Source organism: Thunnus albacares, chromosome 9, assembly GCF_914725855.1.
Source record: "Thunnus albacares chromosome 9, fThuAlb1.1, whole genome shotgun sequence".
NCBI classification, from domain to species: domain Eukaryota; kingdom Metazoa; phylum Chordata; class Actinopteri; order Scombriformes; family Scombridae; genus Thunnus; species Thunnus albacares.
The window spans coordinates 30,735,279-30,761,230 of record NC_058114.1 but is presented as its reverse complement, the minus strand read 5'-3'; the positions used below and the strand labels follow the sequence as shown (position 1 = coordinate 30,761,230).

At 37.6% G+C, this 25,952-nt stretch overlaps 1 protein-coding gene across 2 annotated transcripts in view; it reads left to right on the top strand.

Annotated features, from left to right (window-relative positions):
- Positions 1-25,952, top strand: part of si:ch211-51h4.2 — an 86,630-nt gene that overhangs the window by 19,490 nt on the left and 41,188 nt on the right. Inside the window, exons 7-8 of one of the 2 annotated variants that reach the window (XM_044360579.1) lie at positions 932-997; positions 11,199-11,322. In XM_044360579.1, coding sequence (XP_044216514.1) covers positions 932-997; positions 11,199-11,322 — 190 coding nt within the window. The remainder of the gene's footprint in view (positions 1-931; positions 998-11,198; positions 11,323-25,952) is intronic. The other variant, XM_044360580.1, reaches the window with a different exon arrangement.

Below are 25,952 nucleotides of genomic sequence, written 5' to 3'. Positions count from 1 at the left end.
GGAAAATGATTTAGTGTCAGAGTGTGCATATGCCCTTTAACCTTGATAATCCTTTATATTCTTTTTGCAATGGAAGAGATCCAGCCTCATGTTGAGTTTGAATCATCTTAATACAACTTTGACATCCTAGGCACTCTGGGTGCTTTTCTTTCAAGCCTTGATCAGTAATTCCTGTTCAGGAATATGGCTTAGACTGCTGTAGATGAAAGGACTAACCTGCTTGAAACATCATAAATGTGTTGGCATTTCCTTTTTATAATTTGACAGAGAGGAGATTTATTTGAGTGTGTGTAAGTCAGCTCTCTAAAATAACATTTAGCTGTCTGGGAAAACTGCTAATGGATTTGCACTCTCAACAACCAACTGTTGAGAGATTACAGAGGCTTAAAGTTATAAGGAACGGAACAGATGTTGAGCTACAAAAACCTGTCTTGTCATTCACTTCGGATTGAAGCCTACTGTAAAACACCCGATTCTAATGTTCAGCAGCATTGAGTTCCTTTATGAAAGCACAGCATTTCACAAACAGATTCCTGGCTTGATATGAGTGTGTGATGCTTACAGTACAATCAAAACATTTGCTTGGAAGTAGCCCCCAATGACAACTTGTGTTTTCAACAGATATATGTAAAATAGAAAATTTATGGAGGATTAAGGCACAGTGCTGTAAACAAGGGATGATTTTAAAATTAAATCTCTTAGCTATTTATCGCCTCAGGCTTAGTGATGAAGCACATTTAATACAACGCCGGGGTGCTTGTTCAACTTCTGACTTTATGTTGGAGATAAGTAACGAGGACAGTAGATGATAGATAGACCAATCACAGCTTGACACCTAACAACTTCTCTTTATCTCCTTTTCCTTCCCCATTTTCCTTTGCCTGTCTCTCTTTTCTACTTTTTATCCTTCTCTTTTTCTATCTTTTCCCAGTATTTCTATTGGAATTAGTTATGTCTTAGCTGGCAGTGAGGCCTACGCAGCTCTTTTTCATGTCAGGTAAGTCTAAAATAGCTGAAAATGAGATAAATTACTGCAATTAAACTGTGATTGTCCTTCCTTGTTATACTGAGTAATTTTTGGGAGTTTGCATTTTATCGAATGTGAATCCAGTATTGAATCCGCTCATCAAATCCAAATCCTTTTGAATCCCCAATCAAATCCATTTGTGTGCACCTTTCAACATTCATGTAATTGCTCAAATTATTGATGTAATATGAAATGAAATGAAAGTTTAACTGCTGTGACGCAGCAACATCATTTAACTAGGAAAGACTCACCACTTTGTTGGCCTTGTTAAGTTACAAAACACACTGCCCACTTGAAACTTCAAGCAATGTTAAATAGTGATGCTTCTTTTACCTCACAAATGATCTTTGTCCGAGAACAGACATCGGCCTGCAGAGAGTACATTAACTAGACAACAGCCAAAAGTTTCATTTTGGCTTTCTGACAAGTAACTGAGGCATTAATTATCTACATCTGATATAAGCATTTGTCATTGATGATGAACTTTTTCTTACAGTAATACTGTAGACTTGTTTTGTTGTATTTAACTGTGAACCAGCATCAGTGATTTTGGGCATTGGAAAAATCATCTTATTCCACAATATAACACACTTCAGACGTCAGCATTAGGTTTAAACATGGACCAGTTTTTTTCATTGTTGTTTAACAGGCACAGTGAAGACACAGACTTCAGACTTTTTTTCAGTATGTTTTGTTTATTTGAGAATTATTTTATTTCATTGAAGTGTAGCCTGGTCATAAACGATGGAACCGGACACAGGGCACAATTCTTATTGTGGGTCCTTTATTTCCCCAACTGCACTCAATAAAGAACAGCGTTAACACTGTAATTTTGAGGGATTGAGATAATCACAATGATAACAAAATTATATTACTTTTCCTGTGTTTTGTACTTAATTCACATCAGGAAAAACAATAAAGAAGCAGATGTTTCTCCTATGAAAAACTTTCCTGATGAAAATTTGATGTTGACTTTTAGCTCCTAACCATTTACTATTGTGCTGACAACAATGGTGCAGTTAGGCCACCTGGAATGTCACATTACATTAACGCTAATAGTGGTCAGACTCCAGCTCAAGCTTTCCTACAGAAAACTGAATCTAATGAACTCTAGACATGAAGCATCTATAGACAACAGTAGTGTCTGGCTTCCTAAATAAATAAAATAAAACACAGAAATACAAACCAAATAAATACATTTGCTCAACCACTCAACTTGTCGTTACCATTCAGTATATTACATTCATTCAGAAAAATATATATTCATAAACAAAATATATTTTATAACCACTCTTACATGAACTCAGAATACACTTTTAGATTGAAAATAATGAACTCACTTGCACTCCAGTGTGCAGCCTGCGCGCTCAGACACACACACCTGGGACTCAAGACGGCACTCTATCTCCCCTCTAAGTTCAGCAGAAGCATACAAAAAGGGCAAATTAGTGAAATAGTCAGCATACAGCCCTATGACGCTATGAGTCTATCCATCAGTTTACTTTATCACCACTTACGCTTCACTGCGGTTCAGTGTTTGGCCTCAGCGTGATGGGGATATCACACACACACATGACATTTTAACAATCTACAAAAATTGAGAAGAATAGAGAATCATCATTCATTGAATGTAGTCGGCTAGCTTAATTATACTCTTATCCACTGATGCTGCTGATCATCTTTGTGTTTTAACAAGATAAAACAGGATATTTTTCCTACACAAAGTGATAAATACACACCTCGCAGTCACTAGTTTCGCGGCACTACAGGTTCCTGGTGCATAAAATCTCATGGGAGCTTTGTACTCTCATGAGATCTACCCTTACACTGGTCTTAAAGTGACAGTGCCACCCAAACAAAAAGAAACAGCAAATAGCCCCGAAAACACACTCTACCACATGGTCAACTGGCTACATAAGAATAATTCATTTAATACATTTATAAAAAATGAGGGCAGTAAATTTGTAAGTAAGGCTTACATGTATGTCAAAAATCAAAAAATGACTCATGTACAGTGTGTGCTATATTAAGTTTTGGGGCCAGCATCTAGTGGCCATCTGTGACACTGCACTTTAAAGTCAGCCTCAATTTGTGGTAGTTGCCACTAGTGCTGAATGAGCTACAGTATCCTCGCTATGTGCATTCCTCTCACACACTGGCACTGATAATTATTAGCAAAAATATTTTATGCAAACTATTAAAAGGAAGATTTTAGACTAGGAAACATCATGTCCTCACCACTGTCTCCTACTATTTTCACTTACTGTGACCAATGAAAGGTCAACACTGTGTTCTTCTGGTTTTTATTAAACAAAACATAATATGAATCTCCTCCCACAGCAGAAGTGCATGTTGTTGAAATGTACTGAAAAAATGCACTCAAAAACTTTTCTAGAATTTTGTAATATTACCCACCCCGACCCACTCCCCAACACAAAACCATCCATCCCACCATCCTTTCCCCCACCAGCGTGCTGTTGTACATATTATAAATATGTTGTATATTGTGTTGTTCATATATAGTTCAGTAAAATTTACTGTAAGTGAATTGCATGTACATCCTTTCGTTTGTGTATAACTATTTCACACACTTTGACAGGGAATCTTCCTCTCAAGCATCTGTTAATGACTTATTTTGTATGCATATTAGTCTGAATACTCCAAAAGGACATGGGCCAGCACTGATATCAGCAGGGTTTTATTTTGACAGCAGAGGGAATCTCAAAAATAAGATATCATTTGATGAGGGTGATCTGATGAAAAAGAACTCCATCCCTGATGGTAACATCGCCCACAACAATCAGTGCTGGTAAAAAATGGCAATCCAATTTACATGAATGTGTGCACATAACTAATAAAAAGGACTGAATAAGAAATTTGTTAGCCTCTGAGCACAGTGAATCCAGATTTTTTCTAAATCTTCAGAGCCCAGTAGCTGTTGGAGAATTTTATACATAACTGTAAAAAATAAATTACATCCATCAGTGTTTTAAACTAATTTTGCTCCTTCTTGAGATGGAGAGACACTGTCCAAATCCCGGCCAAACCTTCTTGCCAAAACAGGTCCAATATGCTGCAAGACTGTTAAAACAAGACAAAATGTTCTGGAAACATGTTCAAAAAATGCAAACAAAATATTAGAGGAACACTAATGAAATGTCCGGTTCACAAAAACTGAAACATTATGAATCTTTTTTTGATTGGTTACAGTAATGTCATGCACAACCAAGTCGTTTCTGTGTTTCCTAATACTGACCAGTACAACTTCATAGTATTTCACTGCTATTCTGATGACTTTGTTTGGAGTCTAGCACGAGTCTTACAAGTGTAGTTATAGTGTAGAGTAATGTCCACTGTATAGCACATATGCAGTGTGTCGTGGGGGCTTAGATTGGCTCTTGTATAACATGTGAGTCACTGTGGTTCTGCAATTGGTTTTCCTCCTAAATACAAAACAGAAATTTCCTCAGGGTAGTGTGTGATGCAGATTGAGTCATTCTAACAAGTAAATTGTAGAGAAACTCTTTAAGCAAAGAATTAACAAAAACACCGTCCTGAACAGTAAAAAAAACATTGAAACAATAAATATGCTTAGAAATCATCATCATCCAGCATGTGTCATTGCAGGTTAACCGATGGCTTACAGACAGTGATTATCAACTATAACCTGCTATCTGTGTCACACATCAGTCTGACTCATCACTCCCACTTTCATTTCTCAGTAAGCAAAAAGTTGAAAGTCAATTGTCAGTTCAGGCAACTATTGCTTCAGGCTACAAGATTTCACAATAAAATATTTTTCTTGAAATTAAATGTTTTAAAAACTGATGCAACCCTGAGACATGATAGCTGCACACTAGTGGGAGGCTGTAAAAGCATTGCATGGACTTACAGCAGTCCTTTTAATTAAAGCACACATACACAGCAGAGATATTTCCTAAGGCAAAAATGTACCATTATCAGATAGAGATTTATTTATTTATATTTGTTGTTTGTGTTAGATGACTAACACCATTCTGAAATCTTTCTTCTAATGAATACTAATTGACTAATTAGCTGAAAGCCTTCTCATCGGTAACTCACTTCACTTAAAACTGTGGCAGCTACTTTCAAAGCGGTAAACTGGACTAACTGGCCAACGCGAGTCAGTATTTCTAAATACATTCATGTACTAAATGAATCAACTTTTTTTTTTGTTCAGGTTTTCAAGATATAAAGTACTTGTCTGATCCTAACAAATAGTCATTCTTTTAGCCGACAAGGAGCAAGACAAAAGTCACATCAAGCATTGATCCTGTTGAACCTTAAATGTTAAAACAATTTTTCTAAACTAAACTAAAATTGTCTAAAAATATTTTGAATTTATTTTCTCTTGCATCACCAAGTTGGCATATTAACAGTATTCAGTGTATGAATTGTCTTAGTTTCTTATGATTTTTACCATCTTGTGATGGTACATCACTGGAGAAAAATATCTGGAGAAAAATGACAGTATTGTTCATTTATTCAAATGTTTAAAATGATCAGTGTTTGTGTTTTTCATAAGCAACTTCTTGTGGTCATGTGAATGAATAATGACTGTCATGTCCCATCTTGTACCATCTCATAACAGTCTACATTGGTTTGTTTTAATCATGATCTTTCCCTAAAGTAGGAATACAAATGCTCCTATCTCAGAGTAGGACTTAAAAATTAAGAAGCTCCCTATATGGACTTTCAGCAAGTGGGATTACTCCTGGAAGAGAGTGTGATGTTGCTGTTTTACAACATTCAGAGCTGCAAAGTAGAAATTTTGTATTAGGTATTATAGTTTTCCTCTGGGTAAATTTTAGTAAACATTGGCAAAGCCACTCACATGGTTACTGAAAATGTATATTTACTTGGTAATTTGATACAGCTGTGTGAAATTACCCAGGTCAGCCCTATCCATCACATCAGTTTATGATTCCTGTAATAATGCTGTGTCATACACACGCATGCAGCAACGATGTTGCAAATCCTCCGTGCTCTGTGGCACATGTCTCTATAGAAAACACAAACTCTTCTCTTCCACTGTCCAAATGCCCTTTCAGCAACACCCTTTGTTAACTGGTGTTCCCTACAGAGGTGGGGGAAATCATTTCTGGAATGGCACTCAGTCTTGGAGAAAAACACCATAAAATATGAAAATATCTGTCAAATATTACTACCCTGCTATAATTAGAAATTAATAAATAATATACAAGAGGACATTAGATTTTACATTTTGTAATTAAGTGTGGTGTGGTGGTCATCAGCCAACATCTCTTCCATTAGTCAGTCATCAGCCATTGCTTTGTGGATTTACTACTGCAGAAACTGTTGGTTGGGTGTTTCTGCAGAGATGGCATGTGTTCTTTGATTCCCACACAAAGACAAACACAATAATTATTCAGTTTTTGTCAGAAATGCATCTTTTACAAAGCTCATTATCATCACACAATTGAAATCATCTCTCTATGAAGAATTTTTGGCCAGTTGGTTTGTATTTTCTTTTTTGAGATGCTTGATAATTACGAGCTCAGACCTTAACCTCTAGGGAGGGCAGATCAGAAAACTCCTCATATTGTTTTTGTTTGGTCATGCAGCTAATAAAATAAATACTGCTGTGTTTTCACCTAAGTTGTTTCAACTGAAAAGTACATTAATATATTGGTGTCGTGGACAACTCCAGCACTTTCAAGTTACTGAAGCAAGAATCAATGCAGTGCTGCTAACCATTTCTTAAAGTGATTGTTGTCTCTCCCCCCACCTCAAACCTCCTCTTCTTCTCTCCCAAGCCTATAATTACCTTTATCAGTTAACAGGACTAATTTATTTTGTCATGCCCCAATAAATACTTAACCCAAATAATATTATTCACACTCTGCGAGTCGGTCGGACTGCTTCATCGGCACGCCTGGGAGCTTCATTATCGGCCTGCTCAGCGCCAGGGGAGATGCTGCGATGCGTTGTGGGAGTGGGAAGTCAGGGTTACTGAAGTGAAAAAACCTTGGGCTGCCTCCTTTGGATAAACCAACGTATTCCCCCTCCCCAAGGGGCAGCAATCAATAGGTTACTGCAGGTCCCTGCACAGAAACTCTCCTCTCAGTCCCACTGCTGTTAAATACTGGGTGTCTTGGAAACAAACCTCACAGAGCTTTGCAAGATTTGAAGAATCACTTAGCTTCAGTTTGAAACCTTCTCAACTCAGGGACCAGATTATTGGTCTTAATATTCCTTCAACAGTGTTCAGTGCTAGGTTGAAAAATGCTAAATTTATATCAACTTTAAAACCAGGGGTGCACAATTGTCACCTTTCCGTGAAAATCTGTGTTTCGAATCCAAAATAGGTCATTTGTGTGATTTGTGTAGATCCAAGTTTTTGAAGAGAAAAAGAGAGAGCGAGAGAGAGAGGGAGATTCACTTCCCATTTATTCTCTATCTCGTTTGTGGACTTTGATGATGTAAAAAAAAATAGTGACAGCTGCATCTAACATATATGTTATAAATTGTCAGACTCATGAGCCAATGGGATTGTTTACAATGTGCGTGCTATGACACAGACCAGCTGCTGGACCTCACTGATTTTTTTGTTGTGACAGCCTCAGTGCAAACGTTGATGTAGGATAGCACAGAGGATGAATATTCATTAATGTTGATATGAGAGCCATGGGTAGCTGAATGTGTAAAAATACTCCTCTGTCTATAGGCTGGGGCCAGGAACAGGCACAGGTGGTCAAACTGCCCAAGTTGGGGGCAGGGAGTAGCCTTGTCTGAGTCCTTAATATTTGTATAAAGGTGGTCCAGGGTTTTTTGTCCCCTAGTGGGGCAGGATACATGTTGGTAGAATTTAGGTAATACAGTCCTGAGGTTTTTGTGGTTGAAATCACGTCCTATGATAAAGGCATTGTCTGGGTGTTTGGCCTGTTAGCTGCTTAAGTGCTACCTTAGCATTAGCATGTGGGGTGATGTACAAAGCGGTGATGGTAGTGGCTGTGAACTCCCTAGGCAATTAAAAAGGCTTGCATAGAATCAAGGTCAGCAGAGCAATGCCTCTCGGTGATCACTGTATTATTGCACAGAGAGAGTTATTGACATAAATATTCAAACCTCCTCCATAGATCTTGCCAGAGTCCACTGTCCTGTTGACATGGAAGGCTGTGTGGCCCGCTATTTCGATAACCGAGGCTGCTGAGCCAGCTCTCCATAAACACTAGCAGATAGCAGTTCTCCAGCCTTTTCTGAGAGAATAGCCTGAAATTTATTTAATTTTTTTTTTAATTTTAATTTTATTCCAGCAATTGGACATTAGCCAAGAAGATGCCAGGGAAGGAAACTTTGAAGCTAAGCTTAGCTTAGCATGTAGTCTGGCCCACTTCCCCCTCTCCTGTTTACGCTCCCGACAGGGCCTGTCTAATTAAAATGAATATAAGCTCACCTTCTCTTCTACAGCTGGTGAACTTAATCTTATAATCCTGACTCGTGATAGTTAGCATAATGAACTGATTATTGACAATAACATCTTAGTTTTATAAGACTACCTTTTTAATATCAGTTTGTATTAAAAATAACCATTTGCAGCAAATCGTATACTTGATAAGTAGGTTTAAAACCAAATAAGGGAGTTGCTCCTCGTAGAAACTGATAATGTGAAATAACTATGCCAGTAATGTAATACAAATGTTGAGCAAATAACTGAATTTTTTGCATATAATAACATTATTACATTGTCATTTTAATAGTGTTTTAATGTAAAATGTTAACGCACAACATTTTAATAACCCATAATATAATAATGATGTGCACTTATTATGTCATTTTTATTACATCATCAGCAGTTATCAGTTTCTACATTCCCTCTCAGCCAAAGTAAAATTTGCAAATCTGCATATGTTTCCCCTGGTAAAGCAAAATTTTAGGTTCAAAAGTTTAATTACAAGAGGTCATACAATTAGAAATCATACAAACATGTGGCTTCATCATTTGGCCAGATGCTTCAACATAAAGTCAACAAAAAATTCAGGAACATACATCTTTTTATTGTTACTTCTGTGGGATCAATAGGCATCAATGTTGGTAGGGTTTACTGTCACTCTCCTGCTGAGAACAAACATCTGGTTTGTTATGCAGCACATCCAATACCACCACAATGTGAACACCGTACAGCATAAATATGATATCTAGGATAAGAAGAAGCAGCAAGAATTTAGACTGCTTGAAATTCAATAAGTTAGAAAAAGAGACAGTCACTACCTGCACTAATAGTAGTTAAAGTGTTGAAAGGAAAAGTCTGAGTATAACATTATTATATATCATTGTATATTAATTGTTGATGCATTGATGTGTAATCAGAATTTTAATATTGCTGCTGGTCGAAGTGGAACAAATTTGTACTAATTTATTAGCATTCTGTCTTATAAACTAATCATACAGTGCCTACACAAGTATCCACCATACTCAGAAGTTTTTAGGTTTTTATGTTTTTTACAACATTAAATCAAAGTAGATTTAATGTGTTTTTTTTCACATCAATACAAAAAAGACATTTTAACATCAAAGTGAAAGCAGATCTCTACTAATTTATCTAAATTAGTTACAAATATAAAGTGCTTAATACTTGTACTAAATACTTACCACCTGTAATAGGACACACCATCGTCACGTCATCGTCTTGTCTTTTGGTTTTGGAGGTCATGTAAATGTTAAATAGAGATCGCCTGTGTGTAGTCGAGGGAGTTCAGTTGATAGTATAAATACATCTCCTGTATATGTAGTTGAAAGGTCCAACTTTTGGTGAGTCAGTATTGTGACAAGACTTAAAACCATGAAGACAGAGGAATGCCCCAAGCAGCTCTGTGAAAAGGTGATTGAAAAGCACAAGTCAAGGGATGTATACATGAACATATCCGAATCACCTAACATCCCTTGAAGTACAGTTAAATCTATCTTTCAGAGAAGGAAAAAAATATCTCGCAGCTGTAAATCTGCAGCAGGCTGTCCTAAATAACCGAGTGACTGTATAATGAGACTAGTGAGGACGGACACCAAGAGACCTGTGACAACTCTGAAGGAGTTTCAAGCTTCAGGGGCTTAGATTGGAAAGACTGCATACAACAGTTGGCCCGGGTGCTTCACCAGTTGCAGTTTTATGGGAGAGAAAGGCACTCTTACAAAACCTCACAACGTCTCGGCTACAGTTTGCCAGAAGGGATGTGGGAGGCTCTGATGTCAGCTGGAAGAAAGTTCTGTGTTCTGATGAAACCAAAATTTAGCTTTTTAGCTGTCATATTATGCAGCAAAATACAGGAAAATCTTGGAGGAAAACCTGGCGCAGTCTGCAAGAAAACAGTGACTTGAGAGAAAAACAACAATGCCAATGTCCTGGTATGGCTTTAGTCAGAGTCCTGATCTCAATCCAGTCAAGAATTTGTGGCCAGAAAACCTGGCAGAGCTTAAGCAGTTTTGCAAAGAAGAATTACTGTCCATTGTGCAAAGCTGATAAAGGCCTATCTATCGCAATCACTTTGTAGATTAGTGTCAAAAAAGGCAAAGTAAATCTACTTGGATTCAGTGTTGTTAAACAATAAAACCTTAAAACTTCTAAATAGGGCTGTGCGATATGACCAAAATCACATATCCCGATAATGATATATATCACAATATAGCACATTTCCTGTAAATTCAGTGAATTCCCCATCGACTGTTCATCTTTTGTACGGATTAAATTACTCTTCTTGGCTTTTTACTCGTGAAGCTTTTATTGCACTTACAGTAATGTAACAAGTATAGTTATCATCTACTCGAGTGCTTCACCTGGCTCACTCTTTCTCCTCTGTTGCTGCACACACAGCAGAACAGAGGTGACACTGAACCAGGTGAAGCCCTCGAGTTGACAAGTACACTCGTTACTCGTAAGCGTAATAAAAGCTTTGTGAGTAAAAAGCCAAGAAGAGTAATATATTAATGTAATCCTTGCAAAAGATGGACAGACTCCAAATGGCGAAAAATATTGCTGACTGAATACAGACTGCTTGTGTTTATGTTTGACAGTCTGGCAGTGTCCGTTTGTTGATGAAGAATCTGCAGATGACAGGGATGTTCAAGAAAAAAGCCATGAACCATGTGAACATAAATAAAAACATTTATGACAGTTGGTATGTTTTCTCCACAGCCACATCTATGTGATCCCGGCCTTCACCTGGATTCTAACTCTCGCTATCTTACTGGCCCACACAATCATTCAGCCAGTCACTTCAATGCTCACCCTGCTGAAAGGAATCCTGCTCGTTGTCACAGTAAGCGTTGTTCTTCTTTAATTTGTTTTGTTCTTGGTATTTTGTTTTTAGTATTTTCCTGCATAATTATTCAGCATCCCCAGTGATAAAGCCAGTGCTTGTTGGAAGGGGAAGCATCGTTCTAATCAGAACATAGCTATAGTAGAATACCAGGAATGGAAATAACAGTTGTAATGAATATTAATCTCATCCAATGATGTGTGTTGATGACTCAGACGCATATTCATTTCAGTGTTAGGTCACAATTTAAACTGATATTTGGGTGGGCACTGTTTCCTAGTGATTTAGTCAAGCTCTGGACCAGGATTGAGCACAAGAGTGCTAAAATGAAGACATGAAAAGTCTCATGTTGTTTAGTACAGTGGGTTCCATATAGCTGTGTGTGTGTATGTGCCACATCTTAAAATAATCATTTCATTTTTATTAATTCATCCGTTTTCACCCACAGAGTTTATTTTGTTGCATTTTAAAAAAACATTCATATTTTGAGTTGACTGTACTGTGTGATTCCCATTTCATCTCAACTACACACAAGAGTCAGAGTGAATAGAGATTTATGACCAGCCTTTCAGAACAGAAGAAGAATATGTCAAGGTTGCCCAGTAAGTGCTCTTCTCTTTGGTCTTAGCACAGAGGCTCTTTTTGAAAAGGTAAGATCGAATTCATGATGTATTGCTATACATCTCTATTATATATAGTTCAGTACCCTGCTTGATGATTTGTATTAGATAATGAGATGTGTCCAGATGCCATGAATGGATTTAGCAGCCATCAGATACATGTGTAGTGGATAACATACTTGAGTGGTCTGAGGGAATAAATCTTGAATAAATTGTGACATTATTGGAAGAAAGAAAAAACTCTAAGTGGACCACTCCTTTACAACCAGTTAATACAATTTTCTTGATCGTAGACAGACTTAACACGCAGTTAACATCTGTTCTTGGGGTGGGTGGATATGCGCATTACTGCAATTGACTGTGAATAAATCTGTAAAACTAGAAAAGCTGATAAAAAGACTTACTGAAGTGGCATACAAATAGAGGGTAAAGCCGAGGGAAAAAGTGAGACATTGCTTTTATGGTCGAAAGAAAAATATGGAAAAAGAACAGGGGAGCAAGAGAGATACGGAGATCAAACTTTTATTGCTGTTGCCAGACTTCTGAGAAAATAAAACACTCAACATATTTTTTTTTCATGCTTTTTCTCTCTCCTCTGTAAAACGACGTTGACTCAAGTGTTTGTTTGTGTACAGTATTTGCTTTTTCAATGGTTTTGTACATTACTCTGTCACAGTATTTCAAGTGAGTTAAAACATACATACAGCATATTCAAAATGCTAAATATAACAGTAATTTAAGCATTACATAAAGCTTTTATTTCAAATATTCAATAGTCAACTTGTGTTCCTACCTGTGTAGCATTATTGTTGCTGCTGCATAATATCGGCTTAACTGAGTGCAGTGATGGAACTTATAGTTGATATCGCCAACATTAACACACTTGAGTACTATTGTCCCATTGTTACCTGTGCACATGTAGCTCAGGGTCCCAAAGAAGAGCAATTAAGAGGCAATTTACTTTTGGTGAGTGGGGAATTCACAGCAGCAATTTATAATCAAATGCACAACAACTTTGAAACTATAGCCAGTGCTTCCAATGATAAGATATATCTGAATGTGATATTTTGATCATGTCACTGCTTGGTCTCACTTGTAGAAGTCTAGCAGCTCATATTACTATTGATCTCTATAGAATATCCTAAAATAGTACTTCCCTTAAAAAAAAAGTAGAATTAGAAATATCACACCGCATTCAGTGGTTATCAATTGTGTAAACTAAATCATGTCATTTAAAATTTATTGTGGAGCCTTTTGCTCTCTTCCTATTTGATTAAAAAAGACTAAATAAATATATTTCAAGAGTCTCCTCTCACCTTCACGCTTCAGCTGTGTCTGTATTCACTCCCTAAAAGTTTACATCCTTTGGCCATTTTTGATGGATTTCATGTCATGCTATGACTGCTGTGTGAGGTTGCACTGGCAAAACGGATGCAAGTGTGTACACTTGTGGCCTCATGCAGAAGTTGTGGCGCTTATTGAGCTCCCACTGAGTGTGTGGTGGTTTTGCGCTTTTTCAGGTCAGTGCGTGCCATCATCAGGGAGTTTTTACAGCTCAGTAGGAGCTCTTAAAGTAAGTCTTTAGGCTGGGACCAGAGAACATTTAACACCTTTGCTGTTACATCTGCTGCTGGCAAATGGGAAATACACTGGGTTAGAGTCTGGCTGACACTTTCAATGACACTGCTAACACAATGTAAGAATACAGCCTGCCTATGATTATGCAACAACCTTATCACCAGACAAAAATGTTAATAGTGGACAATTCTGTAACACTCCAATTATATTTTTAGCTGGCTACCAGCATGGTTCTAGGGATGGCAATGTCTGTCAGTCGGTCCAACACTTTGGTCCAAACTGAAATATCTCAACAACTGTTGATTGGATTGCCATAAAATTTTGTGTAGACATTAATTTTCCCCAGAGGATGAATCCTATTGATATTGCGGATCCGCCAATCGTTCCTGTAGTGTCACCTGCAGGTCAATTTTCTTACTCATCTAGTGAAATATCTCAACATCTTCTAGATGGATTGGCACTAAATTTTGTGGAGACATTCATGGTTGAAATGCTGACCTGGTACTAGCCAGTCCACAGAAGCCCACAGGTTGTGAAACAACTTTCAGCAACTTTTGGATGGATTACGCGTTAATTTTGTCACTTAATGTTGACATTAAATGTAAATCTGAAGGTGTGGGATTGCCCAAAATGAATATAACTCATAACATAGAGATACTATACTTGTAACGTGAGTAATTATGTAACTTTATGGAAATTTGCCTTTAAAAATTTACTATAGTTTCCACAATCTCAAAGGACTTTAAGGTCAGTTTAAGGTCACAATGCAGCAAAATACCCAGTTTTTAATTTGTCGTAGATACAATCTAATGCATAAACCTAATGCCTTATACTTTTTTCTAGTGTGGAGAAATCCCTAATGCCTCTTTATAATTAAATAGACAATAACTTTTCAAAATTGGGGCCAGCAACTTTAAAATACCTTAATGTGTTATGTGCCATTTGTTATTGCTTGGTGTCTCAGTCTGAGAACTCTGTAACTCTTTCCATCTTCCTAAAACATTACTTGCTAACTGAAAAACTGAAACTGAAAAATTGTTTAGTCACTGGAAGAAATGCTTACACAGCTTTCCTTTTATTTTTTTCATATACTGGCCTTGCCTGTCTTTGACTTTGGCATTGTTGTTGCTGCTGACAGTTTGTCACAATTCTTTCATTACATAGAATCCTCCAAGGACAGAGCTTTCAGTTTTCTGGTATGCCCAACTTTGTTCCTCTGCTGCATATATACCATGATAGTTGTTCAGTCAAATCATTGACATATTGGCAGATGTTCAGATGCTATAGGGATTAGTACTAGAAGAGATTAATGTCAGTTTTATTTAGTTATATCCCACTGGCAGCAAGAGTCAGTCATGGCCTTTTTACTGTTACACAAGACAGTAGTTTGGCAGTTTGTGGTCTTTTGGGAGGAGCATCCAAACTGTCATTATAAAAAAGTACAACATTTAACACTAAGAAAAATTGTCTCAGTGAACCAACGTAGTGTATGCTTCTCTGAAGGATAGATTCACTGTTTATCAAGCTAAACTATATAGCTTACCTATAAAGTATGTTTCCCATCCTTTATGATCAACCTGTGGCAGCTTCTTAAAGTCCAGCGTGGCAAGCCAGGATAAATACTGAAAATTTTAATGATTTTATTACTAAGTTTTGCTTTTTTGCACTGCTTGTGCTTGTTCAATAGTTGATGAGGTTTTAAGAGAGTTTCATGTTGTTCGTTTTAATAGTCCTCTAGGACTCTCTGACAGAAACAGTGTGTTAAGTAGCCAGAAGGATGAATTTATTATCTTTTGTCCTAATGTGTCTAATCATAGTACTACTCAAAAAGAGGTTGAAAGGAAGATAATCCCTCTCTACTCTGTTTCATTCATTCATCAAATGGATCAAATTCTGAAACGTTGTATCCACCGTTTTACAGCTGCTCCTTTGACCACTAGTCACACACCGGCACACTTCTGGGGGCTTGAGTAAACAGCGCTAACGAGGGCGCTGCTTTTAAATGTCATCGACCCAAGACAAGCGTGTTGTCAGTTAAAGACACACCTTCAAGCTAGTATCCCTGTTGTAATGGAGATGAAAATCCCAGCCCCACCTCTGGCCCTGCGACAAACCTAGGGCCCATTCCCAGCTTCGTTCCCTGTGGACAGTGTCCCACCCCCAGTGGCAATCCTGGCAGCAAAACACATTTGAAACTGTTTTGTACACATAATGTAAATCACAGTGTGTTCTTTCCATCAGAATATCAAAAACTAACCCGTAGGAATTAACTTTTTGAGCTCTGGACCCGTATTTATCAAAACTGCTAGAAGTACATTTTTGTGGAAGTGGAAGATAAAAGTAAAAATCCTTCACCTTTATTCCTACTCGCAAACTTAACAATGAAAGCTATTTGTCAAATTTGTTTCAAATTAAAATGCTCTAAGGAAAGCTCCAGAGGGCTCTGAACTTGGTTAAGAGTACATCATAGATAGCTGTGTTACAATACACACCTTCTGAGACATCATGGACTAGTAAAAAATAAGAAAAATAATAAAAAAGTCGTTATAAATGTATTAGATTGTTGTTTGTTTCACATGTTAATTGTTACTGGAGGTACACACAAAGAGGATAAACTTAAAACTTTTTTTTCCCCAAAAAATATCACTGAGTAAAATTTAAAATAAATACTGTGGCAGACGTATGGTAAACCCTTGTCTCTGATTGGTTACTCCTGCTCAGAGTATACATTTCATTACTCATATGATCACTGGAGAGCTGCTCTTAGTGTGAGTGAGCAGTGAGTGCTCTGTCTGTGTCTCTACACTGGAGGTGTTCAGGAACCGTGTTAAGCCTTCAAACAGTTATAATCCTTTAAACGCATTACTCTGTAGTTTCAACTGGACTACCAGGATCATATGTCTTTATTTCACTCTAACCAACACGCCCCCCCACAAATACAGCTCTGTTTGAACACAGGACTGATTTCGGTCTGAACGTAGCCATAGTCTTACACTTCTCAGAAAGAAGTTGCTTGATAAATATATTTCATGGATCACACTCAGGGAAGAACTTTGCTCATACGGCTCTTATGAGTATTCATAAGTTAAATTCTTAGAGATTTGATAAATATGAGCCCTGACCCTCACTGTCATACATACACTCACACACACAGGTGTATAGTATTTAGCTAATTAGACTTCTCCGAAGTCAAATGTTGGTTTCTACTCACCAATTTCCTTACTACTACTGAAAACAGTTGTTTTCCAGAACCCGAAAGATTGGACTCCAGTCAGTATTCTTTATCAGTACACTGGTCTCACATTTGGAGCTGGCTGGCATGAGTCCTCTAGGCTCTCTGATATGTAAAGAAGCACTGTCTTTCTTTTGAAAAGGGTGCCTTTTCTAGCTTACAGAAAATCAATGCAAAAATGCATGTTTTAACTCACAACCTGGCCTAACCAGGTGTCTATGAACATGCGTGTTTGACAGAGAGAATGACAGTCAGCAACAGTTCAGTTTGACACCATAGCAGCCCGTAATTGTTCATAAGCGTAGCATCAGCACAGTTGGGAGTCCATTTGACAATTTCACCATCATTAAGTCTTGATGAACACACAATATCAAACAAAGTCTACTCATAAAAAACAACTATGCTCTCACTTTCTCTTCAAGACACTGTGGATTGAAAATTATCCACCATGTAGTCTTTGCTTCAATTTTCACCTATCTTACTCCTCAAGTATGACTCAAACATCTGGAAACTTGAGGTGTTCCATTTTGGCTTACAATGTATATTGTGGCCAGTGCCTATCCTAATATGCCATAAACGGGATGACTGAATATATGTTGGGGCTTTGGGAGAATGGCTATCCATACACTACCACCACATAAGATCAATGACTTTGTCTCTCCAGAGGAGGAGGCAGCCAGTGGAACCTTTATGACTCCCTAAAGGATATTCTGTCCTTGAAGAACAATGGATAAATTGGACAGATTGATTTTTGATTGCCCAGATAAGACACACACACCCTTAAAACACCATAAATGCTGTCACACACAAACACAAACACACAGTTGTCCATCCTTGCCTGAACATAAAAAGTGAGTCTGTGTCACAGAGGTGTTTGTTTGATCCTGCAGTCACCTCTGGGGCATAGTTTTAGAAGGACGTAGACAAAATAATCTGAACACCTCATAAAAACCAACAAATGACGCTGACTGGTTTTGTTTTGGTTAGGTTGTTGTTTCATTTATGCCCTATAGATGGAGACATTTACACAGAAACTCAATTACACATGTATCTGAATGCACACACACACACACACACACATACACATACAGTATAAGAAAAATGTGTCCTAGAGCCCCAAACAGGGGGAGGTATTAAGATTTAGAGGTTCAGGACTGGAGCAGGGCACCGAGAGCCATTCCCTCTACTCTGCATCAATATGAAAGAGAGCCAGGCAGGCAAGGCCAACTGCACCAGAATAAAACACACTATCATCAAGCACCAGCCATTTATGGCCCAGCAAATGTGATTTTTCTCTTTATGGCTGAAATATTAATGTTTCCATCTTGGTATACTTCGAAAGAAAACAGCAGTTTCCAGACCCTGAGCTGCCAAGAGGGGGGTCAGAGAGAAAGCGACAAAGGGAATTTAATAAGTGATGCCATGGCAAATAAAAAGGTGGGGAAAGTATGACCTTCAGTCAGTGACTACTGTAAGGCATCAAAGCCAATGTAATGTGGATTATTTTAATGTAATTTGTGCCTTTACTGAAAAAGCACTTTATGTCTATTCTATTAAAATACTCTACAGTATATATAACTTGAATTATTTGGGTCTAAAACTATTCATTATGGAAGCCAAAAAATACATAAAACAGTGTTCAGAGTATGTAATGAGCTATACATCGCTTAGCTAGAACACAGCTAGAGCTAAAGATTAGCTGTTTAATCAATTACTTGATTAAGAGAAAATGAATTGTCAACAATTGTGACAATCAATTATTCATTCAGGTCATTTATCAGGAAACAAGACCAAGAGTCTACAGCCATGCTAGGGGCTCTGTAAGACTGTACTTCAGTTAGTTAGCATTAGCAGGTATAATGTTAACCATGTTCACCATTTTGGTTTATTGTGTTATCATTTAATTAGCACTAAACAGTACTAAAAGTACAGTTCAGACCAATGGGAATGTCATTAGTTTTGCAGTGTTTGGTCATAAAGCAAGTGTTCATCACATGATTCAAACTCATTGTTGTGCTAGAGGAAAAATCAGAGGATCACCAAAGTCATCTGAATACATCATCTGGGAACCATTAATGTCTGTACCAAATGTGCCAATCCCACAAGGAGATGTTGAGATATATCAGGAAAAGTAAGAAGATCCAATCAAAGTCCTAATATGTCTTCTGTGGACCTTGTAATCTTTTGTAAATTTCATGGCAATCCATCTGACTGCTGTTGTGATATTTTACTCTGAACTACAAATGCGAACTTCATGATTGCACTAGAGTAAGTCATGGGTTCACTAAAATTAGTAGGATTCATCCCATGTATGGATGTGTATACAAAATTTCATGGCAATCCATCCAATAGTTGTTGAGGTATGTCAGTCTGTACAGAAAATGGTGGACTGACTGACAGACCAACATTACCATCCCTGGAGCCATGCTGCTAGTATTGCTAAAATGCTAAAGATTCACTAGTTCTGTCCTCTGAAATGTGAAGATCCGCTGCTTCCCCTTTTTAGACTGTTATTGGACAAAAAAAGACATTTGAAGATGTCAGTTTGGGCTTTGAGGGACTGTTGACATTTTATAGACTAAACAATCAGTCAAGAAAATAACAGATTAATTGACAAGAAAATAATATTGTCTAGATTGTCTGCACAGTTCAGTAGTTGCATGCACAGAAAAACTAGTCATTCCCAGACACAACCAATCAACTTTTTGTTGCACTTAATAGAGATTGATATTTCCTGGGAAATAGGATTGGGCCACTTTAGTTTTTAATATTCCTTAAAGAAAAGCCACAGTATTTTTGTTATTTTGAATTTAAAACAGCAAAAACATTGTCTTTCAGCTGTCTATCCCTGTAGTTTTAATATTGCTTAACTGGACCCAAGTACAGAAAACACACCACACAGGAAATTTCTGACTTCAAAACAACCTGATATTTCTTTTGTTTTCTGAAGTCACCACAAAAAGAAAAAAGAAAGAGAAAAAAGAAAATCTACTGCTAGGATGGACAGAATGGAATGGAATGCCATGAAGGACATTACTGTTTTTCTACATAAGTGAGTCACATTTTTTCAGTGTAGAATTACTACATTATATCATGTTGGCCTACATACAAATAGAGAGGGTTCTTGTTCCAGACAGACTTCCCTTCCTGAAACAGCCAAGGTTCTGTGGTGCTGTTATATGAAGCATTCAGGCAGTTGTAACACCTGTGTTGAGTTAAGAAATACAATTTCTGTGAAAAGAGGAGGTGATCAGAGATGTCCCCTCTTCTCAAACACATGATGGTTTTTCTAGCCACGGTGATATCATCCTCCCAACTATCTTGTTATCCAGCCCAGTATCCACTGGAATCACAGCCATCTTTGATGATTCAAAACCTCACAATTTTAGTCCAATGTTATTGTTCAGCACCAATGTATAAAGTAGTGTGAGGTCTATGCAGTGAGGCAGAAAGTAAGGGTGGTGGATGGGTGTGTAGTATGACTTTCATGCAGGATATTGGAGTTGGTGTCCTGTCACTGACCTGCTATGCATTTTTTAAATTAAGGGTAACCACGATCTTTCCATAACTAAGTATTGCCTAACCTTAACTGTATCTCAACCACAGTTTATTTGCCTTAACCTTGATCTTTCCCTAACCCTTACCGCATCCCAGGTGCTATGCACAGATATTGTAGACAGCTTATATTAATATATATGTATACATATACATATACATATACATATATATACACACACACATATATATACATACATACATACATATATATATATATATATATATATATATATATATATATATACACACATTTTTTTAAAAATATGGAAATGGCTGTAAAAAAGAATTCACTGAATATAATCTGGAGTTTTGCAGAATTGTCCAATATCTGTGTTCTTGTCAGGTGATAAGGTTGTATTATCTTGCAAGGACAAAATATGTAATATATGATAATAAGTAAAATGAAATACCATGAGCTCACTGATCTAGAAGAACAGTAAAGCATTATGTCTGGAACATGCTTCTCTTGGCTGCAAATAGCTGAACATGTAAGATGGTAGTATATTTGTAAAAACATGAGTATTATTTTGAGTGACCTATAGTTACCCACAATACCCTTCTCTGTGTAAACCCACAGGCATTTACATATACAGTATGTATATAACATAATTCCAGTGCTATTCATTAACATTAAAATAATTCATTGTTACAGTTAACACCAAAAGAAGAGGAATACACCACCTGTACCTCCAAATTTGTGTTACTCCCATGTTGTGTCTTCTTAGCTTATGTGTTGGAAGGTACCTCTGACTGGGCTGCACTGCCAGTTTACAGAAAGTAAAAATTAATGTAACAAAATTCTGCTGCTGGCTACTTGGTTTACTGGTTGTTAAAGTATAACAGAGACATAACATGATTGCTTAGTTGCATACTGTGTTTGTTTATTTTTCTTTGTCACATTAAAAGTCAGAAAATGTATGGAAATGGTTTTTTCAGCATTTTCCAGGATTTCAGCACATTCTCAAAACGAAATCAGTGCTGGAGTCTCTTTGATTACCTCCCTTCTCAGGAGCATAATCCTAAATAAAGCAGCCCATAATTTATTCCAATTTCCAAACACTGGCCTCAGGGAGATATTTCTCTTCTGCAAAAACACTTTGAGAAAGTGAAAATTAGATTGGTGCATCTAGGTCTTTTTAAGTCAAGTTTATGAAAAGGGAATGTGAAACCTTGGTAGTAAATAACTTATAATTTTGAGTGTTGTTTTGGCAAGAGTTAAATACTGTAACAGTTCACTGGAGATCTGTGACAGTGAAGGACAGACATGTAAGCAGCCTCCAGGGCAGTTTTCATGATTGGGATTGATTCTAGTGAGACTAAGGTCAATGTAAGCAACTTAATGGCTTTCAGACAGACACATCAGCAGTTTGTTTTCCTTCCAGGACACTAAAAGTGGAAACTATTCCTGTCACTGCCTCCCTTTACATGCCTTTAAGAGCAATCAATTATGTGTTTCCATTTTCTGACCAGACTGAAGTGTTTTCTCCAAAGTTCCAGTAGTTCTTTACATCATACCTACTATAGCAAATCAGACATTATGCATGTATATAACAATTTCATTTAGTGTACTTTTACTGTTACCAAGGATAGCATCTCCTTCTCAAAGGTCTCCAGATGTATTTGAAGACATGTAAAAATACTCTGCTATGACTAACTATTTACTCCAATATGGTTTCTCCACAAAAAAATTCAGTTACCTCCTTAAAAATTCAGAAGATAACACCCTTCTCCCTCATGGAAAATTCTAGAATCTATGAATATGTAAATATTTTTATTTCAAAAATGTAACTACTGATGCAAAATTTCTCCTATTTCACTGTCCGTTCTAAGAGTTTGTGCAATTGAGGCTTCAAGTTTCCACATAACACTTATGTAAGTTGCATACTGGACCACATTTGGCCCAAACTAGTTGTGATGTCATAAATAATGCTCATGCCTTAAACTCAGATTTAAGGTGAGCACAGAGAAACTTTCCTCCTTCAGCAGATGAATGTGAAAACAGCCTTTAAGAGTTTTAAACTCTAAGCTTCACTGTGCAGAATGATGTACGTGCAAACATTTAACTGAAGGAAGAAGAATAAAAACACATTTTGATTGGAGGAGGATTTTAAATGAAGTATAAAACTCCTGCAAAATAGTACATTTTGTGTATGTGTGAGAAATATTTTTATAGGTTGTGTAAAACTGATTTCAATTAATAAATGTTAAGTTTCCATCAAGAGAAAAATAATCAAAGCAACAGATGCAAATCTTTACTTCTGTTTTTCTCTCTCCTGGTCTCCTCTCTTCTCATCCCCTCTCATCATGTCCTTTTTGTCTCATATTTAGTCACATTACTTTGCCTGGAGCCAAGAGCTGTGAAATAAAATTGTGTGTGTATACACACACACACACACACACACACACACACACACACACACACACACACAGTATATAGTTTAACTATATATAAAACTATTATTTGTTTTATGAGGACAGGGGGGACCCCCCTGTACTAAGTCAGAGCCATTGATTGGCTTTATGTCTCCCAGCAACATCTTTTTTTATGAATTTATTCCATTTGACTTACTTAACTTTAATCAGTTTTATAGGCTGAAAGCTAAAACTATTCATTTAGTTTACATTAGATTTTAATTAGTCTTATATAATCTCAATGTAAAAAGCTAGCAACCAAAATCTGTCAGCTTGCTTGACAGCATCAGTCAAGTTCTTGCCAATTCCTAAAACGTTAGTGAGGCTACATGTTACATGACATCATGTGTCCTTGGTAACTAACTTTTCATCTTACCATTTTCTATCATCAATAATCATTTACCATCATTTGTCATTATCTGCTCCACTCACCACTGTCCTTCTTTCTTTTCTCTTCTTCCTTTTTTTTCTTTCTTTTTTCACTCCTGGATGGATAATTCCTCTCTCTTTTACACAGTCAATGCAAACAAACTTGCGCTGGTCACAGAGATGGCAATGAGATGGGGCCCCTTAGGGGGGGGTTTCCTAGTACTGGTTGTCGCTGCAATGGTGCCGCAGTTAAGGGGAATTCCCACATTTTGAGACAGTGTGTGTCAGCCCTCGGGGGCCACCTCATGCTGGGGGCCCCAAGCAGTTGCCTTGCCTGTTTATAAAATTTGCCTCTGCCCAGCAACTTTCTTTATTTAAAAAAAAGGATTGCTGGATGCAATAGCGTATTCAGCATATAGGGCAGGCCGGTGCTGCTCGTTCCCTCTCGTCTCTTCTCTCCTTTCATCTCCCCTTTTCATGTTTCCTGTTTTCTTGTTCCCTCTTGCCTCCTCTATTCTCCTTTTGTCTGCTCTCCACTAGTCTCAGCTCGTATCCTTTCGTCTCCAGTGCACTTGTCTCATCTATTTTTGTCTCCTCTCCTCTACTCTCATCGCATCTCATTTCCTCATCTCTCCTCTCTTCTCCACTTGTCTTGTCTCCTCTCCTTTTGTCTCCTTTCTTCTTGTCTCATGTTGTCTTGTCCCCTCTTGTCTTTTCTCCTCTCCTTTTGTCCCCTCTCCTCACCTCACCTCACCTCTCATCTCTATAATTTCATCCAAATCAATGTGCTGCTCAAGCAGCCCCCTGTTGGCCTGACATCTGACTGATTGCTTCACACAAAACCTCCAGTTAAATAAAATAACATTGGAGCCCAAATGAAGTTGATACACCTTGATAAGAACTCTATTAAGTCTTTGTGAAATAGGCCGGAATGAAGCTTTGGCCATTGCATCAACCCCCACATAGAAAGGTGAATGAACACACACACTCACTCGCGCACACACACACTCACACAAACACACACGCATGCTCACACACACTTTTAAATGAATCACACGCATCGAGTTGTGGAATTGTGTTGGGAGGTAGATTATTCATGGAGAATCGACTGCAATTTCACGGCTTTCTGGAAATAATTAGTGTGACATTTATTTAGGTTTTATAATTGGTTAAGACTCCAGACTCTCACCTCTAATAAAGTTGTCATTGAACCTTTAATGCTGGCTCCCAGTGACAGCAGGGGAATATTGCAGCCCGGTGCAAGGCGGCCAAATCATTTGGAAGAGGACAATGCAGTCAGGTTTATGGTGCGTGTGTGTGGTTAAGTAAAATGTGGTCCATTCTTCCTCCAAGCCCTAATGAAACTGCCCACCATGAGATGATGAGACAATTTCTCAAAGATTTTTAAAGAGGTCTAACTGAGGTTTCAGTCCATCTAAAAAGCATTAGTTGACAAACGGGAATTTACTCACGTCATTAGAACCAATCTTCTTTTCCTGTTTCTCATCTCTCCTTTCCTTTTCTTTTTTTCTGTCATTCCTCCTCATCCTCGCTGCCTTCATCCCTGTCAACACTTTCCTCACACTTCTCTCTGCGCTTCCTGGACTCATCTTTTTCTCCTCCTCAACACACATCTCCCCTCTTCTGTCTCAATTATTTGGCTTATTCACTCCACTCCTCTCTTGTGTTTTCCTACTTCACCTCAATTTTTTACCCCTGGCTGGAAAATAGTAAATATAAGTTTATCTTCATCTCCAGCATTTTCACATCTTTCTTTTTCCATTAGGAAAGAGACCAGAGTGTGTCTTAGTTGCACTAAGACACAAAGGTTACTCTATTTTCTGGGCACACATACACAGGGCTCACTTATCTCTCTAAATGTTGCACATTGGTTTGTGTCTACAGCGAGGTAGCTGAGTGGTCTCACCAAAGCATCCAGAGTGGATTTTGTCCCTCTCAACACAGATCTTTATCCCTTGTTCCCAGACTATTGACACTTTGCTTATAGATGCAGGTGGAAGTAGACAAGCCACCATTAATGCGGTGGCACCTCAGCGTATAACACTGTAATGTACTCAACTACATTTTGTCCAGTTTTAACAGATGCATAGACATCTGTCCTGCTCTGTGCTGTTACCAGCTGTTCCAACAAACAACAAACTGAAAGTAAAAGCCACAAGCCTCTGCTCCATGAAATCTATTTCACTTTCATAAATCTGCATTAAATCATCATGTTTCGTTGCATTCTGATCAACATGCTGACAAAGGACCAACAGAGACCGCTAAAGAAAGAGTGATCTGCCTAGATGGGGCCATTTCTTCTGATTACAATGCAAGATATCGTGGGGTTTGATGATTTAAATCATATGCTAGCAGGTAATTACTGAGCTACTCCAGTAATTTAAAGATCCCCTCCAGACATGTTAAGACATAAAAATACTCTGCTTGGAACAGCACTGCATGTTTGATATGTTTTTTTTCCACAAAAATGGTATAATTACCAAGTTAAAATCCTTAAAATGGCATCTCCCCCTTCTCTCAGTAAAAATTCCAGAATCTATGAATATGCAAATATATTTCATTTCATACCTGCTGGTAACTGCTGGACACAAGATGTCTCCTACCTCACTGTAAAGTTCATTCTCAGTGTTTGTGTACTGGAGTTTTTAAGTTTCAGCATCACACTTGCGTAAGTTTTATACTGGACCACAATAGGCTTTAAAACTAGTTGTGATGTCACAAATCATGCTGGTATTTTCAATGAGCATAGAGAAAGTTTACTCTTTCAGCAGATGAATGTTAAGCCTTCTAGTGTCAAACTCTGCACATACATCATTCTGCACAGTGAAGCTCAAACATTC